The sequence below is a fragment of the Colius striatus genome, chromosome 3 (assembly GCF_028858725.1).
Source record: "Colius striatus isolate bColStr4 chromosome 3, bColStr4.1.hap1, whole genome shotgun sequence".
Taxonomy (NCBI): domain Eukaryota; kingdom Metazoa; phylum Chordata; class Aves; order Coliiformes; family Coliidae; genus Colius; species Colius striatus.
In genome coordinates, this window is record NC_084761.1 from 85,815,447 (window position 1) to 85,836,585 (window position 21,139).

The following is a 21,139-nucleotide window of genomic DNA, read 5'->3' on the forward strand; positions in this document are numbered from 1 at the left end:
CGGAAGCGCTGCCGGAGGCCGGTGGTGGGGCCTGGGCTGCCGCCGGGCGGCCGCGCGGGGATGGAGCTGGGACGCGGCTGGAGCCGGTAAGCTCTGAGCTGAGCGGGGACGGCTCCTTCCCCACAGCCGCTTTACCCGCCTCTGCCAGGCCGCGCAGCGTTTCCCCCGCCGAGGGCTGGGGCCGTGTCTTCCTCCGCCGCGGCGGGTGGGTGCTGGGCCCGCCCTCAGCGCCGTCCGCCTGCGGCGGTGGCTGCTCGCACTCCGCTCCCGCCCCGCTCCTGAGGCGCCCCGCGCCTTCCCGCCGTGCCCGCGCTCAGGGCACAGCCCACCTTCCCCCCTGTGCCCCGTCTGCTGTGGGAAACCCAGTCTCTGTCCCCCTTGCCTGTGCCACACCTGAAGCCTGGGCAAGCCCGAGGAGAACTTGAAGTGGTAGCTTAAGCGTAAATAGCGACTGCTGTTGTTGGAGTTTCTCTTCTTCCAGAGCAACTCAGTGGCACCTGATGGCTGAGACCCTGAATTCACAGGTTATTCAAGTACTTGCAGGGTCCTGTGGTGGGAGGCGTACGCCAAAAAAAGCGATGATCTGGTAAACAGATGTGGTTTCTTTATTTTAAAACTTGGTAAAAGACATCGTAAGAAAAATCGGGGAAAAAGTACAATATAACAGCCCACTCTAATACAGGAAAAGGCAGCGAATCGTAGAGTAACAGAATAGATTAAAATGTGGAGCCTTTAGTAGTCGCGAGAATTGAGAATGGGGGCAACCACTTCTTGTGTTTAACCAGAGGTGCGTTTTTTTGCTTCATTCTTTAGTTAGAAGACTAGAAGTTCTACTTATCCTAATGGTTGGGATTTTCCTTTCCTGTTTACAAGTGTGCAGGGGAGGAGTTTCATCTTTAGTCCATGAATGAAAGTATAGAATGGAGTGTAAATGTGCTGTATGAGAATGTTACTTGTCTCTCCTTCAACTTGTTCAAAGAAGTGGTTTTTAAAAGAGCCTTTACATTGTATTAAACAAAAAAATTGCTGTACTATGGGAAGTATGGGAAGTGTGCTTAGCTACAAGAGCAACAAATGTGACATAAATAATGCTGCTACAGTGTTCTCCTTTTTCAGTTTAAACGCTGAAAGAACAGTTTTTCCTCTACAATTGCTATTGATTTTGTAGGTGTGATATGTTTTTGCCTTAGAATCGAATTCTTGTCAAAGTTGTAGTTATGGAGTTTAATTTATTGGCATTGCCATTAGCACAGTTTTTTCAGCAGCTCTTTGTTATAAGCAGAACTTCATTAAAATCAGTATTTCCTACTTATATTGCTGTATTTCTGCTGGTGACCGATACTGTGCCTCATCTTCAATCAGCCAAATGTCATAGACCACATTGCAGATGTAAACTGAAGTCTGTTTCCTTGGGGAGCTAAAACAAAATGTAAACATGTTCTTAATATTCTAGATTCATTTTGCAATTTAAGATTTAAAATTGATCTGAGAATTTTATTTCGTTGTAGGTAATTTAAATGGTTCTCTAGCATGGACACTGTTGCTAGCCATAGTTGTCATCTTCTCCAGCAGCTACATGAACAGCGCATTCAGGGTCTTCTCTGTGACTGTATGCTGGTGGTAAAAGGTGTCTGCTTCAAAGCACACAAAAATGTATTAGCTGCTTTCAGTCAATATTTCAGGTATGTCCTAGAACTTTCTTCCCTTTTTAAAGTTAAATAAATGCTATTGGTGAGGTTTTTCTCTGAAGTTGGTATTTTTTTTCCTGATAGTTGCAGACTTAAGTAAGTATGGGGAGTGTAAGGAGAGAAGTTAAATTGTTTATCCAGATGGACATCCTTATTTGTTTTCCAGATATACATAGTTAACCACTACACTGTTTGAGTTTGCCATTTTTTTGATCCTCACTTGCATACAGTGCCTCATTTAATGGATTCTAACATGGACTTGCATTCAGTATTTCACTATAAAAGATGCTTACAATGGGCATAGTAGAGTACACGAACAGAGCCAGATAAGAGGTATAATTGATTAGTCAATTCACAGTATCCTTTTTCAGTTAATTAGAAATTAAATATGTTAATACATCTCTTTTTAGAACAGATTCTCAGAGACGCAACATCCGTGTTTTAAAGTGTACGGGTGGCCTATAAAGCCAACTGATTTCTTTCTTCTCTGTATAACCTTCATTGATCCCCCAAATTTTGTGGGATGATGGATCTTTCTTATGAGGAAAGGCTGTTGGGTCTGGGGCTGTTCAGCTTGGAGAAGAGAAGACTGAGGGGTGACCTCGTTACAAGAATTTGAAAGGTGCATGTCAAGAGGATGGGGCAAGACTTTTTTTCTGTAGTGTCCAGTGATAGGAGTCAGAGTAGCAGACAAAAGCTGGAACACAAAAGTTTCCACTTAAGGAAAAACTTCTTTGCTGTGAGGCTGAGGGAGCCCTGGCACAGGCTGCCCAGGGAGGATGTAGAGTCTCCTTCTCTGGAGATTTTCAAAACCAACCTGGACCTGTATGACCTGATCTAAGTGGACCTGCTTTAGCAGGGGAGTTGGACTGGGTGATCTTTAGAGGTCCCTTCCAACCCCTACCATTCTGTTATTCTGTGATCTCCCAACTTAGTGTTTTACATTAGATACAAGTAAGCTGTTCAATCTGGCAGTTTTCAGACCTTGCTTCTTTAAACATCTCTCAATCTTGGCTACCAGTTCCTATGCAAGAAAATAATTTTTAGATTATGAACAAGGAAAAAAGATGAGAAGTTGTTTTCCCTTTTTCTTTTCTACTATAGAAGTGAAATTACATTGAAAGATTGAATCTTTAATGTAGTTAAAAAGAACTAGGCACTCAACTCTTGTCAAAATTCAATAGGATGCAAGTGACAATTTAGACTCTCAACCCAGATCTGTTACTTATAGTTCTTGTTTTAATATAAATAGTCTGGGCTGGATTTATTAAATAATTCAGATGTGGGCACTGCCTCCAGAATAACCTCTGCACTTCCAAAGTTGAAGGCAAGACTCATTTGCTTGAGAGCTCATTGATACTATGCACACCTTTAAACAAAACGTAATTTGAGAGTCAAACTAAGGAAGAGGATTCATGAGGTTCATGAGATTTCCTACTGTAGGAGAAGAGCTACATAGGAGTGACCTGACATATCATCCTTTACTGTGAGAATATGAGGTTAGAGACTGGAAGTTTTAATGGAAGGATGTGAAATTCCTGACTGAGGCAAAGTATAAGCCCGCTTAATCCAGAACTGGTTATGCACATGAAGAGCTACAGCTCTGATGCTAAGGATATTTTACATCAAATATTAAGTCTTGTGAATTCAGACACTTTAAGGATTCAATGACAACTCAGAGGGTATTGGTTGGACTCCTGGTTTAGGCTTATGTACCTGTGCTGTTCATTATTCTTTTGCTTGGTTCTCATCCAATACCAGTAAAAAGTCTTCTGTTTGCATGTGATTAAAAGTAATGCCATCCTCTTCTTTACCATCTTGCCATCTGCTTATGGAGAAAGAACTAACACGAACGACTTTATTAAAGTTTACTGATAAAATTTTATGGATAGGCTCAGTTGTCAGAAGAGAATATTTTACATGACTTTGAGATCCTACTTTATCCTATCATAGAATCGCAGCATGGTAGGGGTTGGAAAGGACCTTTAGAGATCATCTAGTCCAACCCTCACTGCCAAAGCAGGTTCACCAAGATCAGGTCACACAGGAACACATCCAGGCAAACTATACTAGAAAATTTCTCATGTCCTGTTTTATTTGCTGTGACAGAAGGAGAGACACTGTTCTGAGTCAACCAACTTTTGCAAATGGTACATAAATACATAACTGCACATCACATAATGTTGGATGGAAAACCACAAGTATAGGCTATAATTTCTAAATATGAAAAAAATAGAAAGTTATATTTTAAGTGTAGTAATATAGGACCAATGTGCCAGACAAATAATTGAGCCGTTTTGAGGTGTTTATCTGCAAAAATAGCAATCTAAGGCAAGAACGTCCAGTGTAAGTTATTGTTTCATAGCAAGCAATCTGCTTGAGGTGTTTGTGTATTTTTTTATGAAAAGTGCTTGTGAATTATTTGTGTTTTGAGTATTTTCCTTATTTTATCAGGACCCTTTTCCAGAATTCTTCAGGCCAGAAGAATGACGTCTTTCATTTGGACATTAAAAATGTAGGTGGCATAGGCCAGATCTTGGACTTCATGTACACTTCTCACCTGGATCTTAGCCAGGACAATGTACAAGCTATGTTGGATATCGCACAGTGTCTCCAGGTGCAAAATGTGCTCAACATTTGCCACACCTTTTTAAAATCTTCTACAGCTGTAGAGCAAACAGCCAGCATGCCTTGCAATGGTGTCTTTTCGCTGCAGAATACCTTAACTGCAGATACTAGCTGCACTAATGACAGTTATGGAACAAACCTATTGCATGAATGCTCATCTGACACACAAGCTAGTAAAGTCCTGGCTGAGCACCATTCTCATGCATCGCAGTCTGTTAACCTGCACGCACCCTCGGGTGATGTACAGAAGCAACCACAAGACTCCTTAGATGGCAACTGCACAGAGCTTCCATTTAAACAACCAAATTACTATTATAAACTACGCAACTTTTACAGTAAACAGTTCTATAAGCAAAATATTTGCTCTAATCATGAGAGGGAAGCAGAACAATCCTTCTCTTACAACACACCTACAGAAATAAACACAGTAGAGAATAATCCTTGTACTGTCAATCCTTCCGAATGTATTCTGGAAACCTCTGATCACTTACCATCGAACTTTCTGGTTCAGTCTGTGAATGAAGCTGCTCCAGACCAAGATGCAGAAAGCACTCTTGTGCAGTCTACCAAACAGATGAGGCTGAAAAAGGCAATACACCTCAAAAAATTAAATTTTCTAAGATCTCAGAAATCTGCAGAGCAGCCAGCTGAGCCTAAAAGAGATGACAGCAGAGTCAGAGGAGTAATTGAGTCTGTAAATGAAAGCACCGTGGACATGACAAATGTTACAGTTACTGATGAAAAAGAAGCTGAAGATTTAGCAAATTCAGAGAAATTTGAACAAACTGTTGAAACTGAAAGATCTCAAGGTCCTTTGGAACAAGAAGGGCAATCACAGACCCTTCAGTCACAGAGGCAATATACTTGTGAATTATGTGGGAAGGCTTTCAAACATCCAAGCAATCTGGAGCTCCATAAAAGGTCTCATACAGGTACGGTTATCGATAACTTGGTCTGCAGATCAGTTATTTCAATGAAAGAGTATGTCCTGCAGTATCTCTGGATCCAGCAATGCTGGTAGAGTCTACTTCCAAAAAGTTGGGTTTTTAAAATGAATAATCATACAGGTCTTGGGTTGTTTCGGTTTTGTTTTTTTAAATGAGTAATCATATAGGGATAAAGGCTGAAAGACCGAGTTTAGCTGAGAGTTGTAGTAAAGATTTCAGGTTTTTTTTAGGGCTCGGACACCATTGTGTGGTTGTTCCATTGATAATTTTTTTTTTTTTTGTCTTACATTTAGAAGAGGCATTTATAGTCCATTTGTCAGATGGCCCGGAGTCTGAATCAGACAACAATGAAAAGTATAAATGGATATAAGAGGATACTACAAGTTCTAGATGACCTCAGTTGTTCTTGGTTAGATGTAAGGTAGACGTGATTAGGGATTGGTGGTCATTTATTCTTAACCTGTAGAAATATGTTCTATAATTAGTTTATACTTTTTTCTTAGTGTGAACAACTTTAATTGCATTTACCTAGAGAGCAGTGCTCTGCAGAGTAAATGAGAATTTTGAATTAATTTACTTTGCTTTAAAAACTCAGAGGTAATATTACTTTTAAACCCATTAATTAAACCTATTATTTATTTCTAAGTATCTTTTTATTCTAGTGAAAAGCAAGACCTAGTCTAACTTTGCATTAACTAATTGACCAGCTCAATTAAACAGCATGCTCTATTATATTTCTGCATCTTTGGATATAGGGTTTTTTTTAAGAATTACCAAGTAACACCATTGATTCCAAGCCCTTGAGATGGCATTATCACTGATTAAGCTGTTAAGTGTTTTTTTACCTTTCTTTTTCTCTGTGTTATATATCAGCCTTGTCAAAGGAATATGGCTTTGCAAATGAGCATGCATGTAGTGGTACTTTGACAGTAAACATGAATGCCTTTTAGCAGACATTAAGTTCTTTTGTTAATTAATCCTTAGTATTAACAATTTATTTTTTATGTCAGTAGTAGAAAAATCTTTCAAGAACTTGAAAATAAAACCATTTTGCATTAGCTTCCTGAAATTTTCACTTGGTATCTTTTTCTACTTCTGTACATTTATATTACCAATACTTTGTTTGAATTTGGTCTCGTGAGAGATTTGCCTAGATCCTCTCTTTGCTTTATATTGTTTTTAAATCTGTTACCTAGTTTGGGCTAACATCATCAAGTATATCTTTATATCTTAGAAATATCAGGAAAGTAGGGAATTAGACAGAAGACAGAGAAGGCCCAGCTGAGGCAGAGACAGAAATCAGTAACATGTGAGTTTGTGCTAAAGAACCTATGTGAAGGAGACCTCAACTATGAGAAACCTGTTACAATTTGCCATTGAGACATCTCAATCATTGGAAGAAATTTTTTTTAAGAGTGTGTTGCCTGAGTGATAGATTTGTTTTGTGTTTCTGAGTCTGCTCAGCCATTTAAAACATGAGGTTCAAAGTTCAGTTTACCTCTTCTAATGTATTTTAAAGACATTGTTTAGTGGTGTGAGGTTAGTGGTTGGACTCGATCTTAAAGGTCTTTTCCAACCTAAATGATTCTGTGATTTTGTGTTGTAACTGAAAGGTCAGGGAAGTGGATTAGGAATTAAGCTTTATGGAAGGAAGAGACTATAGCCCCCAATCCAAGTGTTTTACAAATTACTGTTTTTTTCATTAGACACAGCATGTCCAGAAGATGCTTGCACATAGGAAATGGAAAAAGCAAAAAAGGCTTGCAGTGGCTTTGCAGGGTTATTTATGTGTGTTGCAGTTCATTTATTCATATTTGGTATATGTGTATTTACACATGCTTCCACTCCACTTAAGCTCTGATAGATGTCATTTCACATTACACAACACTGCCTTATAGGATGTAGCTTTATACATTGTTTAAGAAAAGTGATCCTAGACTTGATTTTGTTCTTGTTGCTGTGCTCCTCTAGTAGTCTGAATATATATTGGATTTGGGAATTCCATGCTGCTTTTCATACACCGTTCTTCCAGTAGTTTTCAAAAAATTCTAGACTTATGTGCTACTTTTTGTGTCATTAATGTTCTTCTGTAGATATGCTCATCTGACAAAGTTCAAGAACGTAAGTTTAATAAATAATAAGCACATCAAAGAAGGATGGAAAAAAATAGGCAAGAATATGGCTAGATAGCCCTGTTTCCTTGCCTGGTATTTTTGGGTTGTATTAATTTGGTCTTAAATATTCAACTAGTGCAAAAAATGTATTTGGAAAATTGCAGTGGATAGTGATTTGGATATTAATACAGGAAGGATCTGTAGCTGAGAGTACAGGACACATCTTTATCATTAATATTAGATATATTGGTAGTTAAGTAATTAATGTGCAGCCATTTCCATTTATCTGCCACTTCAGAAAGCGTAGCAAATTGCTAGCTAATCAGTTTTATTTAAAAGCATTAATTTTCTAGATCTGGGCAAAAAGGTTAGCAGTATTACAGTGGTTACTGAAAGTCCTCCAAATCTGTCTGCTGAAGAGAGGAAGGAAGCAAGTTACTGATATGGAGCTTTCACACTGGCAAGCCAGTTTTTAATCTACAAATGACATCTCTTTCAACACAAGAGCTGTGGTGGCCTGCTTGTTAAGAAAAAGCACATGTGGAATTCTCTGTCCCTGAACACCAGGAGCTACTAAAGAATGTATTTACAGGTTAGTGTGGTTGCATTGGTGAGTTTTCTATGTGAAGGACAGGACAATGTGTTCAACATAAGTCATTTTATTGGGTTGTTTAGCTGTTTTAATGGTATTGCTAACAGATGTTTAAGTGAATCTCTAAACAGAGCTTGTTGGCTTGGCTGAATGCTGTAATTTGGGGTTCTTTTAGATTGGCCTGTCTGAAAAAAAGGAAGCAAGTATATCTCTGTTTACCATCTAGGAACATGCAGTGTTCTAGGTAATTGGTTGGTTGGTGGTTTTTTTAAAATATTTCAGGAAACACCTCAAAATAAACCCCAAACCAACAAACAAAAACCACAAAAAACCAAACCTGACCCTGTAGAAAGAACCCTTGACAGGATGGAATACAACAGGAGCAGAGTTACACTGTTGTGTAATACACTGCTAATCCTCAGCCTTTTCATTCAGAGCTTTGCTTGAACAAGTTGCCAGCATTCCGTGGCTTGATGAGTCCTGCTCACCACCTTTGATATATTCAGGAACACTGCTTCTGCCTTCATGCCTTTCTTTTCTGGAGCTGATACACCACTGCTTTGATCCCACTGTACTTTGTCTTCACCTTTTCTTGCAGTGTTGAACAAGAAGGATGCCACAGAAGATAAAAAGCACAAGGCAGCCCAAGGGTTCAAAAGTAAAATCCAAAAAGTAAAATTTTGCTTATGACCTTGTGTAGTCAAATTTTGGATATCTCTAAGGACAGAGATTCCACAACCTCTCCAGATAACCGTCTGCAGATGGAGTAAAAGATTATTTTCCTATATCTGACCAGATTTTCTCATGTTTCTACCTTGTCTGTCACCTCTTGCCCTATCATGATGTGCCTTCAAGAACAACCTGGTTGCGTCTGTCTTCTCATTGCATGTAGACAGCAGTAAGATTTCCTGTTTGTCTTCTCTGCTTAAATCTCCAGAAGTAGTCTCCCCAGTGATATGTAGAATAACTATAGCTTAGTAGCTGCACTTTTACTAATATGCCCTAGGAAGCAATTAGCCTCATTGTACCTGAGACATTCTGCAACACTGAGCAATTTAGTATTTCTACTAGAACACATTCTTAGAATAGGCTGCTTGATAGGCCTGGTGGTTTGGAGATTTATGCAGGTAGAGAGTTATTCTCCAAAAACTAATCAGATGTTTCTTTTCAGACAAAACTTTTTTTTGTTTTATCTCTATCTTGAGGAGGAAAAAACCTCCAACTTTTTGTACATCAGTACAGTTATTGTGAGACTTCATGCAGTCTACAATAACAGTTTTGAAAAATTTGAGCCTCCAATTCACTCCTTCCCTCTCACTTTAGTTATTTCAGGGTGGATTTTTGTTCAGATAATAGTCTTTGTGTCAACAGTACCTCTTTTTTTTTGGTGTAGGTAATTGTAGAAATTACTGCTAGGTTTTTTGTCCTCCATTTCAAATTACTTTCATGCATTTATGGTTGTCAGAAGCCTTCCCTGTTGCCACAGATCTGGCTCCCTGATGATTTCATTTATATTTGTGTTGTCAATATCAGAATTTTTAGTGTTTTTCAAATTTAGACCCATAATGAAATCAAGCCTCAATGCTCTTTATAGTTGAGTTATTGGTTTCTTAATTTTTATCTTTGGTTGAGTAAAAAGCTTTCTTGAAATTGCCATAAAATTTCCATTCTTCATTAAGTAGAAAAAGTAGATACAACCTCAAATTGTCAGACTAGCTGTAAGATTGCTGTCTGTGAGGTTACATAACTGTATATGTTTACTCTATGCTTTAACATTTAAGATAATTGGATTTAGTCTTTTATCTTGAAATACGCTGAGGGAATGTCACCTGTATTTGGCACCAGGAAAGGAAAATGGAACAACACCCGGACCTTATAGGTGTTGCTCGTAACACTTCCAAAAATGGCATAAAAATGCAAACTGGAAAGAAGGATACAAATAGTCAAGAGGTATTCTGTAAAACAAGGAAATTATAATTTAAAAAGTAAATAAATTAGACAGATTTTGAATCAACACCGTGATAAAATGCAATGTATGATCTCTTTCCTTCTGGAAATATCTGCATTCAGAATCACAAGAATTTACAGTAACTTTGTTTCCCTGTACGCCTGAGAGAAATTACAGAATGGTAGGGGTTGGAAGGGACCTCAAGATATCATCTAGTCCAACCCCCTACCAAAGCAGGTCGCCCTAGATCAGGTCACACAGGAACATGTCCAGGTCTGTTTGGAAATCCTCCAGAGAAGAAGACTCCACACCCTCCCTGGGCAGCCTGTGCCAGGGCTCCCTCACCTGAACAGTAAAGAAGTTTTTTCTTATGTTTAAATGGAACTTTTTGTGTTCCGGCTCCAGCCCATTACCTCTTGTCATGTCACTAGATACAATAGAAAAAAGGGATGTCCCAACCTCCTGACATCCACCCTTTAGAGATTTGTAAACATTAATGAGATCTCCCCTCAGTCTCCTCTAAACAGCCCCAGTTCCCTCAGCCTTTCCTCATATGAAAGATGTTCCAGTCCCTTGATCATCCTGGTGGCCCTGGGCTGGACTCTCTCCAGAAGTTCCCTGTCCCTCTTGAGCTAAGGAGCCCAGAACTGGACACAGGACTCCAGATGAGGCCTCACCAGGGCAGAGTGGAGGGGGTGAATTTCCCTCAGCCTGCTGACCACACTCTTCTTGATGCATCGCAGGATGCCACTGACCTTCTTGGCCACAAGGCCACATTGCTGGCTCATGTTTAGTTTATTATCAATCAGGACTCCCAGGTCTCTCTCTGCAGAGCTGCTCTCCAGCAGGTCAATCCCCAGCCTGTTCTGGTGCATGGGGTTCTTCCCAAATGCAGGACTCTGCACCTGTCCTTGTTGAACCTCAGGCGGTTCCTCTCTGCTGAGCTCTCAAGCTGGTCAAGATTATTTTGAATGGCAGCACAGCCTTCTGGGGAATCAGCCAGTCCTTTTAATATGCAGTTAGACTCATAAAAATATCATTAGACATCTGACTGTTATTGAATTCATTGGTATTTGAGCATTATCATTGTTTTAAATATCCTAGAAGATGCACAGAGGTTTTATTTTTTTCCCTAGAGTGTGAAAACTAGGGTTCCAAGAACTAAGCAAAAGAAAAAAGTACCTTTATGAAACACTGTAGCGAAGAGAAAGTGATTAGAAAAAGATACTTGTCTCGAGTTGACAGCTAGACAATTGAAATATTATACAGTGATGCTGTATATTGAGAGTCAAGTGATTTTGAAAAGCAAAAATGAGCGCTCTGGGTTTTTTACTAAAGCTGCTAATACTTTTGGAGATTCAACAATACCAGTTTTACATGGTCAAATTTTGGAGCAAAATGCTTGGGTTAATTGTCAGATACTCATATAGGATGAGAACTTGAAGGCAAATGTTTATTTGTTGGAAGTGAATGGCTACATACTGATCAGAGGTGTGCAGTATATATTTAACAGAGAAAACAGAGTCTTTCCAAATTAGCTTCTCTGCTAATAATTCTTCTTAATAATTCTCCTTATTCGAGAGTGGGCCTTTCTTTGTACAATGGAAAAACTGCTGCATTTCCTTTAGCTTTTGTTGTTATAGGACCCTGTTGTCTATTCTGTTTCTCCTGGAGGTGTGGTACCCCTTTCATTTGGGAATAAAAAAGAGTATTTTGAAAAAATTACAAAACACTTCCACTCATATAAAAACTCTTCTGCCTACTTAGTTTGAAAGAGAAATTTATTTCTAAGTCTGCCATACAAGTTTAATGGACTTTCCTTTTGAATTTCTCCTTAGATACACGGGTAAGTGTCCTTTTGTGGATATTTTTACTCTCACATTACATGTTTTATAAGGAAGTGTACCAATTTAAAACATTTGTGTTCTATTGCAACTTTTAGAAGCTCTATGTTCTGTTTCTTCTCCTTTTAGGTGAGAAACCTTTTGAATGTAACATTTGTGGGAAACACTTCTCACAGGTGGGAATATTTTATATTCTGGTACCTACACTTGAAAATGATATGCATCTATGTGTTGATTCTAAAACCCTTGGCTTTCAGTCTCTAGGTTAGATATTTTTTGTTCAAAGACAGACTTCACTTGAGGGCTAAAATATTAAAATGTCTTACCTGAAAATAACATGTTAAATATTTCAGATTTCTGTAATACATTTTGTACCTTTGATTCTCTCTGTTCTCAGTAGATCTGTTACATATTTTACCTTCAAATGAATGTTTAACAACTATGAAATACAGAGAATATTCACTCTCAGACTGTTCTTTTGCCTTATACTTAGATGTGTTGTGAATAGCATTTTTACAGTGTCTAAATAAAATACAGGTTAGAGTTTTACATAATGTTGTATTGACAGTAAAGTTTTGTTTTCCTAAATGGCATAAATTATTAAGCAGATTTTTTTCAGTAAGTAAACAATCCAGTGTATAGCTGTATAATTGGGCTCAGTTTTCTTCTGTGAAAGATGGCAGAGTCTGTCTGAATTGACAAAACTCAGCTATGATTAAAAGCAAAAACCACTTGTGAAGTTCCCTACTTACATATAGACCTAAGCTTTAGCTGTCTTAGTTTGCCTTCCAGTGCTTGCTACCTGTTCTGCATACAACAATGAATTTGTATGACTACAAATTTGGTGCCTAGTTGCTTCATGTTTCCAAAGTGTCTGTTTCTTTTCTGTTTTCTTGTTTGGAATATGTGCACCTAAGCACAGGAGACAATAGACAGGTGCATATTTTTATGTTAAGATTAAATAGTAATTATTGGTGAATAGCCTTGGCCTTTCATATGGATCCTGTTTTAAGGACTAGAATTACTTGGTCTTTATCTACCGACCCACCAGTGCTTGTGCTTCTCATGTTCCAGTTTTCTAGTCCACTAGTGGGACTTTGATCCATGAATCTGATACAGTTATATCCTCCACTTTGTTACTAGATATGAACATAACACCGTATCCAGTGAACAATACTGGTTTTTATACTTCTTGAACTGTTTTTGAGCAAAACTGAGTCTCCTTATTAGGCAAAAAAGGAGTGCATTTTCATTCATTTTGATAGCTGGAGTTATTAAACCAAAAAAGTCAATATTTCCAAAATCCATTAAAAGTACTTTTGGCAAATGGAGTGAGATTCTGTCTCATTACTGTGGGGGTAGAGGGAACAAAAAGCCTTCACACACTCTGGAGTATATGGCCAATATGACAGACTCCTCATGCGACATGTATTCCTCCTCTTAAAACCAACAAACAAAAGCTCCAAACAAAATTGGAAATTTCTGGCTTTTAAATAGTCTTAAGAAGCTTAGAATCACAGAATAATTATGGTTAGAAAAGACCTTTAAGATCAAGTCCAACCACTAACCTCACACTGCCACCTTCATCACTAAACTAAACCATATCCCTCAGCACCTCGTTGATGTGTCTGTTGAATCTCTCCAGGGACGGTGACTCCACGACCTCCTGGGGCAGCCCATTCCAATGCTTAATAACCCTCTTGGTAAAAACGTTCTTCCTGATGTCCAATATAATCCTCCCCTGGTGCAACTTGAGCCCATTTCCTCATGTTCTATCAGCCATTACTGGGGAGAAGAGATCAACACCCACTTCCCTAGAACCTTCTTTCAGGTAGTTGTAGAAAGTGATCATGTCTACCCCTCAGACTCCTCTGCTGAACATCCCCAGCTCCCTCAGCTGCTTCTCATCAGACTTGTTCTCCAGACCCTTCTCCTGCTTTGTTGCCCATCTCTGGACATGCTTCAGCACTTCAATGTCCTTCTTTTAGTGAGGGGCCCAGAACTGGACACGATATTCAAAGTGCAGCCTCACCGGTGCTGAGTATATGGGGATAATCACTTCCTTGGTCCTGCTGGTCACACTATTTTTGATACAGGCCAGGATGCCATTGGCCTTCTTGGCCACCTGGGCACACTGCTGGCTCATGTCCAGCTGGCTGTCAATTAACACCCTCAACTCCTTTTCTGCTGTTCAGCTCTCCAGCCATATATCTCCAAGCCTGTAGCATTGCCTGGAGTTGTTGTGGCCCAAGTGCAGGACCTGGTAGTTGTTATTGTTGAACCTCATACAATTCTCCTCAGCCCATCGATCCAGCTGTCCAGATCCCTCTGAAGAGTCTTCTCTCTATGCAGCCAGAACAGGAGCTGTAGCATTCAGCTTGGGTGCTGCAGTTCTTTCTCTGGTTGCGAGAGAGAACCTGCTCACTACTGAGGTACTTGCTTTGCAATAATGCAAAGAAGGATGTTTACATCTATCAGAAAGTAAGAAGAAAGGATATCTACTATCTACTGTTTACTTGAGAGACATCTCAGATCTTGATCTCCTCAGCCTGCAGGCACAGAAATAGTAATGCTTTTCTTATTAACCCTTCAAGTTCTGTACTTTTGAGAGTGCAGTTGTTGAGTCTGGTAGTTTGTCTGCTCCCACTGAATGTAACTGATGTGTGTGTTGGAATGTGAAACAGAAAAGTAGGTAAAACTGACATAGGAACTCATAGTCTGTAACAAATAGCCATAAATATCTTTGATTTTTTGAAAAAAAAGGTTCCTTTTGTACTTCCAAATCTGTATCTTCTTAAGGCATAATTATTTCTTAATCAAGGTTGTGTACCACCTTAAACGTCTAAGAAGAATGCAAGTTTATTGATGTTTTTACCTTTTTTCTTTTGTATCAGTGCAGTTAATAGCTTTTGCCCTCATTAGGAGGAAGTGACATAGGCTTGCAGTAAATAAATAGATCTACTTGCTACTCTCTGTAAGATGTTTTTATTCTCATTGAAAATACCTGTATGGGAACTATTTCTGAGTAATTGTTGCCTTTAAAATTTACCTTCTGTCTTTGTCCAGAATAACTTGCTAACGCCCACGGTAGGGTTTGTTTTATCACATGGGCAGAGGTTTAAGGTTCAGTCTTTTGTATGTTTCTCTCAAAGGCACCTACATAAAACCTGTTCTCTTTGCAAAGCACAAATGGTTCCATGAAGCAGTCAGTTTAGTCCACTCCGTCCTCAGAAATGGATGCCTAATGCCTCTCTTTGAATGGAATTCAGTATTATAAAGTTTGGCCTGAGAGAACAGTGGTTCAGTCATACTGTTGTCTGAAACACTGTACAGAGGTTAAAGAAAGCTTTCTCAGGGTTCAAATGATGAATATTGTCCATTGAATATTGTCCTCTGCATCAGTGTGTGTCTGCAGCACTTCAGATCTTGTGCATTATAATCTCTGTTTCCAGTGATTAATCACAGGTAATTTATTATCTATCACAACTAATTTATTATCCAAAGGAGGCAGAAGAAATTACTGATGGGTCTTATTTTTGTTGTCTTACTGCAGCTAAGGAGGACATATCTTTGTATTCCCAGTGTTCTTTTCCTGATTGAAAGGACTTAATGTTCCTTTAGTGTACTTAGATAAAATGAGGCAGTTATCCACCAAAGAGAACAGAAGGGTAAAAACCAACAATGGAAGTCTGCACAATTTATAGAACATCTGCAGCTCTTCTGTCCAGACTAGCTGTCATTTGTGCTTTGAGAACTGGGCTCTCAGTGGATTAGCCATTCAGAAGCACCAGTGGCTTCAAAAACATTAAAAAAAAAACCCCAAACAGCTGGAATGAGTAAGATGGTTTTGTCTAGTCATTATCTGGTTTGCCTGCTCAACTAATAAGATTTTTACAGGATTGGGAGAGGAAAAATATGTAATAAAAATTGCCAGTAATCCCTTTTGTTTATTTCTTCCTGTTCTGTTTTCTTTTTATATAAGTAAACATTTATAGGTTTGGAGCTCTTGGCCCTGAGTGTTTTAGGGATTAAAAAGTATTTACCTTACTCTTATTTTTAACCTCCTCATAGCTGAGTTCAGACATCCTGATGTAATGATATTTTATTTGTAGAACAGGGAAAATGAGACTAACATGAACCATATTACTAGTAAGTTTTCTCCTTCACCGCAGTCTAGATTATATTATTTTTATTTCTGATTGGATCCATTTTCAACTGTAGGTCTTTCTTTTTCCTCAGCATTTTATTCTAGGCTTTTCTTCTTTTCTGTTTATGTCAATGTGTAATCACATACAGAAGCAATTTGATCTTGAAGTACATGGTCATCTGTCTTTACTAGATAAGAATGCTGTAGTTCATACATGCCTTGTAGCCTTTGCTGCCTTAGAATTAGGAATAGAAGATAGTCTCATAAAGATTGTCTCTTTATCTGTATACAGTAACAGGCAAGATGAATTCAGATGTTTAAATCACTGTCCCTTCAGGCAGGTAATCTCCAGACACATTTACGTCGGCATTCTGGTGAAAAGCCATACATTTGTGAAATCTGTGGGAAAAGGTAAGTAGAATTGTTCATCTTAGTAAAGTTAGCATGATAAAACTTGTTCATGTTTTCTTTAATCTTCATAGTAAACTAAGGGCCAATAGCCAAGGTGCATTCTGCTCAATTTTGTTTAAAAGACATTGAGTTTAAAGGTGTACTAATGAGATTAAAATACATATATGTCTGCAAATGTCTTGTTGCAAGTCTCAATAACAAGATAAACGTCACCACATGTATAGTCTGTGGTCTTAATTATTTGTATATCGGTGTCTTTAGTTAAGGATATACTGTTGTCTGTATTTTGAACAGTATGAGTCACAATAAGTCATGTGGTTTTGTCCCTCCCATTTTTTTCATTATTTGGCCATACAATTTTTGTTATGTTTTATGAAAAGTATAAAGTGTGGGAAACTGAATGAACTTTAGCAAAGCATTTGATATTCCTCATTTTCTGCTGACAGGTGACATAATGCACTCATTTAGGAGTAGCATTTTTACTTAAAAGTGGAATAAATTAGTAATGTTAATGGTGAAAAGAATTTGGGGATTTTTTTGCTAATTAATTAATTTGACATTGCCAGCTTCAAAATGTTTTTCTTAAATACATCCATTCATCTGTGGTTTAGATTTTAACCTCTCTTCAGAGGATGACGCATTCATTATAGTTTATTTGATTCTGTGATTTCTAGGTGATACTCAGTTTTGGAGAATAAGGGTCTTATAAAGGCAGTAACTGGGTCTCCTTATTCTGTTACAGATTTGCTGCTTCTGGTGATGTTCAGCGTCATATCATCATTCATTCTGGAGAAAAGCCTCATCTGTGTGACATCTGTGGCAGAGGTATGCAAAAACCAAAGTGTCTGCCTCTGAGGTTTTTTGATTAAGGTGTGATTTTAATCTCAGTGTCTGTCACATTTTTCTAGGATTCAGTAACTTCAGTAATTTAAAGGAGCACAAAAAGACCCATACAGCAGATAAAGTGTTCACCTGTGATGAATGTGGCAAGTCGTTCAACATGCAACGAAAATTAGTAAAGCACAGAATTAGACATACTGGAGAGAGACCGTACAGCTGTTCAGCATGTGGTAAGATTTACTTGGATGGGGCTTTGCTTTTTAAATGATAAGTAAAAGTTCCTACATCAGCAGAATAACAAGTAACCAGTTCTGTCTTGCATACTTTGTAGTCTTTCATTTGGTGTGTCTAGCTGTTGTAAGTTCAAAAAGAAAAGAAATAAGAGGATTTAACATTACATGTGTACGTGTTTGCTAGAGAGGTACTAGTACTAGCTCCTTAGAAAATTGTTTTATTTTCAGCATAGTCCTTTCTGATGGAAAGCTAGGTTTGGCATCACTTGGCTATTGATGGAATCTGTCCTTTTCTTGGTTTTCCCACTCGAATACTGTTGAGATTTAACTACGTTCAACCACAGAGTTTGCTAATAACAGCCTTTTGCTACTTTGCTTCAAGCTCTGCAACAAACCCAAAACCAAAGCTTAACTGATGTTTCATACCAGGGAACAGTCATTTTCAAAGTCTGCTAGATAGGTCATACTTTCAGGTAGTCTGAAAACGAGTCACCCTTGTATAACAGTTTTCAGAAGTGGCCTTGTGTATCTCTTATGTTATTTAGCATCCTGCATACCACTTGCTTTTCTGCCCTTAAGTGCTCACTTTTGGGTGTAATTTCATTCATGTTCTGAGGAATCAGTTGGAGGAGGATATTTCCATATGATAATGTCCAAAAGCATTATGTTTCATTTGTAATGTCCTGAGGCACAAGAACTAATACTATCGGGAGGCCTTACACCAGAAGGAGGAAGTATAGACACACAGGATATGAAAGTATAAACAATCAGTTATATTGCTGTCATTAAAATGGATTTATTTTCATCTTGTCTTGTGGTGGACTTTTGATTATTTCTCATTTTAGCCAGGTCATCTCGTACAGAGAAGGCAAAAATTGTGCAAAGAGAATCTGATCAAGAATTAAGAAATCATTCACTTTATGCAAAAAATCCACATGTATTATTCCAGTAATGTGTAGTCTTGCTGACACTGTTTAGTGGCTTTTCTGAAGAGAATTCTGGGCAGTAGAATAAAGACATATGAATCTGAAAATTGAGACTGCAGTTTTGCTGAGGTTTCAGATATTACAGTTTTTTTTAGTTGGTCTATGTCTACACAAAATAAAATAATCTTTAACCTAGGTAAAATGAGAGAACATCACAAATAGCTTATTTCTACTATTCTAAAGAATGTGAGGAGTCTGAATCATGTAGCAATTCAGGAAATTAATGCTCCCTTATTCTGCTTGTTCTTCTACACTTTGCCTTGGTTCAGCCGCAGACACTTTTACTTTGTAGTATAGTAAGTGAATTCATTTGAGCCCATTATTCTGAAAATAGGCAAACAGTCAAATGTTCTCTTATATTCTAATATTTAGAGCAACAAAAAATTACAGTTTTGACACATTCTTTGGCTAGAATATAAAGAACAGACTTCTGCATTTCTTTACCTCAAAGTTAACAAAAAAGCTAACTTTATCAGCACTTTAAGAATAGTTCCTTGGTAATGAACAAGTCCTTACTTTCTATGATGCAGTTCTCACTGGAAGAATATATTTAGCAGCTTATCAGCATACGTTTTTTTCAGACATACAAATCAAATTGATTATTTTTTTTTTGCCCTCCACAAAGACTGATACAAAGTGAGAGCAGTCACAGCTTTCAAATATGAATGGAGGTTTCTGTCTCTGGAGACAAAAACTAAAGTCCTGGGAAACACAAACTAGAAAACCAAATCAAGAAGACAAAACAAGTCAATGAATCGTAAAACCAGATGGAACTTGTTGGAATCTGTTCTAGATAAAGAAAGCACCCAGATTGGGACATGCTATTGTCACTTGTTATTTTCTGTAATTAAATATGTTTATGCACTTGTGTTAAGTACAAAATATCAACCTGTTACTTCTGTCTTGTAGGGAAATGTTTTGCAGGCTCTGGTGACCTGCGTAGACATGTGAGGACTCATACAGGAGAAAAACCCTACACCTGTGAAACTTGTAACAAATGCTTCACTCGCTCTGCGGTTCTGCGGCGGCACAAGAAAATGCATTGTAAAGCCACTGATGAAGGTCCAAACACCTTGGATGAATTTACTCAAGGAATTGAAACTTCTGACCTTGACAAATCTCAGAGTTCTGACTCTTTTGGCCAAGAAATGTCTGTTAGATTGTTACCAGTGTCTGTTAAGTTTCCCATTCGTCCAGCTACAGATACAACTGATTTTGATAGTTCTGCGGATTCTTACTGTAAGTTGCGCTCAATGGTTCAACACCATGACTCAGCAAACCAGCAGAAGCTGAATGTGGACTCTGCTAAACTCCCAAAAGCTCAGACACAGCCAACTCCTCCACCACCACCATATGCTTATGCAGATGTAGATGTAGCTTCTGCTGAAGAACCTTTACAGTCTGATAATGTTCCCATGATACGTTCCGCCATGGTTAGCTTGGAGAGTCATTGTAATGATCCGCTGGACAGTCGAACATCATCTGCTGCATACAAAAATAATGAAGGACCATTCTTTTCCAGCATGACCCTCTGGGGTTTAGCTATGAAGACCTTGCAGAATGAAAGTGAATTGGAACAATGAGGGCTCAGGTGACTTTATTAAAACTTCTTAGAGGTATTTCACGCTGAAATGATTGCAGTTGCACTGCAGCATAGAGACATCAGAGCTAGTTTTTAAAATCCAACTAGCTCACATACTCGTAGAAATCGCAGAATCACAGAATGGTAGAGGTTGGAAGGGACCTTTAGAGATCATCTAGTCCAACCCTCCTACTAAAGCAGGTCCACCTAGATCAGGTTGCACAGAAACGTGTCCAGGTAGGTTTTGAAAACCTCCAGAGAAGGAGACTCCATAACCTCTTTGGACAGCCCGTACAAGGGCTCCATCACCCTTACAGTAAATAGCTTTTCCTTATGTTTAAGTGGAACCTTTTGTGTTCCAGCTTTTGTCCATTACCCCTTGTCCTGTCACTTGAGACAACAGAAAAAGTGCCACCCCATCCTCTTAACTTTTTGTTAATGAGTAAGTATTGCATCAAGATAGGCGTGCCTGAAACCCAGCATAGGCTGCCTTTACATTGCTTCTCAGCAAAGTTCAAATCTAGTTCTGAGGACCTATGTTGTTCTGTGACTGCTCAGATGTTTCCAGGATTTACTAAAACTTACCATTTACTAAATCTACCATTTAGATTGATAGTTCTTACCTGATAATGGAGAAGAAGATGGCCCGGTGTCTAATTTCACGATATGGGTGCAATTCAAGTATGAGTTGTGTAAGGGTGTAGATACGAAAAGAAGAAAATACTTAACAAATCCCGAGTGAACCTGAGTTTCAGTAGTGGCTTTCTTACCAGTAGGAGCATTGGTTTACATGACTGGAGTATTGTGATATTAAATTTAAATGTTAAATACTGAACAATATTTGTGATAGTGCAAAGTAACTGTATATCTAGAAACTTTATTTTTTTACAATAAAAAGATTTTTTCAGTATTTTCTAAACTATTTTGCACAGCAGATTATTTGCACAATGAAGACCAAGAACAGGAAATGTGAATAAATGGAAGTTGTTTTACATTGTATCTTAATTGCTCAATGTGTTTCATCTTTCTATGGAAGATTTTCAGTAAGATAATTCCATCTGTTCCAGATATCTTTGCAGTGCTAATGGGGATACCACTGCAAGAAGAGCTGCACTGTAAAATAATGCAATCAATATGCTAGTAGATTGATTTGCATTTCAGTGAATTAGTGTGAAACAC

At 38.3% G+C, this 21,139-nt stretch overlaps 1 protein-coding gene across 3 annotated transcripts; it reads left to right on the forward strand.

Moving 5' to 3' along the window:
• Positions 1–2: 2 nt before the first annotated feature.
• Positions 3–20,904, forward strand: ZBTB49 (zinc finger and BTB domain containing 49). Of its 3 annotated transcripts, none has more exons than XM_061993257.1 (8): positions 3–86; positions 1,509–1,682; positions 4,143–5,248; positions 11,891–11,937; positions 16,246–16,319; positions 17,062–17,144; positions 17,228–17,389; positions 19,288–20,904. In XM_061993257.1, exons 2-8 carry the CDS (start codon positions 1,531–1,533, stop codon positions 19,959–19,961), a joined length of 2,298 nt encoding a protein of 765 aa, XP_061849241.1. In that variant the 5' UTR covers positions 3–86; positions 1,509–1,530; the 3' UTR covers positions 19,962–20,904. The 3 variants fall into 3 exon arrangements, with proteins under 3 accessions (XP_061849241.1, XP_061849240.1, XP_061849242.1); XM_061993256.1 differs by lacking the exon at positions 3–86 and adding an exon at positions 100–586; XM_061993258.1 differs by lacking the exon at positions 3–86 and adding an exon at positions 100–524.
• Positions 20,905–21,139: the final 235 nt, after the last annotated feature.

Bases quoted from the DNA above. Each gene is read 5' to 3' on its own strand.
- ZBTB49 (XM_061993257.1), top strand. From the start codon at position 1,531: ATGGACACTGTTGCTAGCCATAGTTGTCATCTTCTCCAGCAGCTACAT. The intron at 5,249-11,890 runs GTACGGTTATCG...TTCTCCTTTTAG, and splicing joins CCATAAAAGGTCTCATACAG to GTGAGAAACCTTTTGAATGT. The intron at 11,938-16,245 runs GTGGGAATATTT...CTGTCCCTTCAG, and splicing joins GTGGGAAACACTTCTCACAG to GCAGGTAATCTCCAGACACA.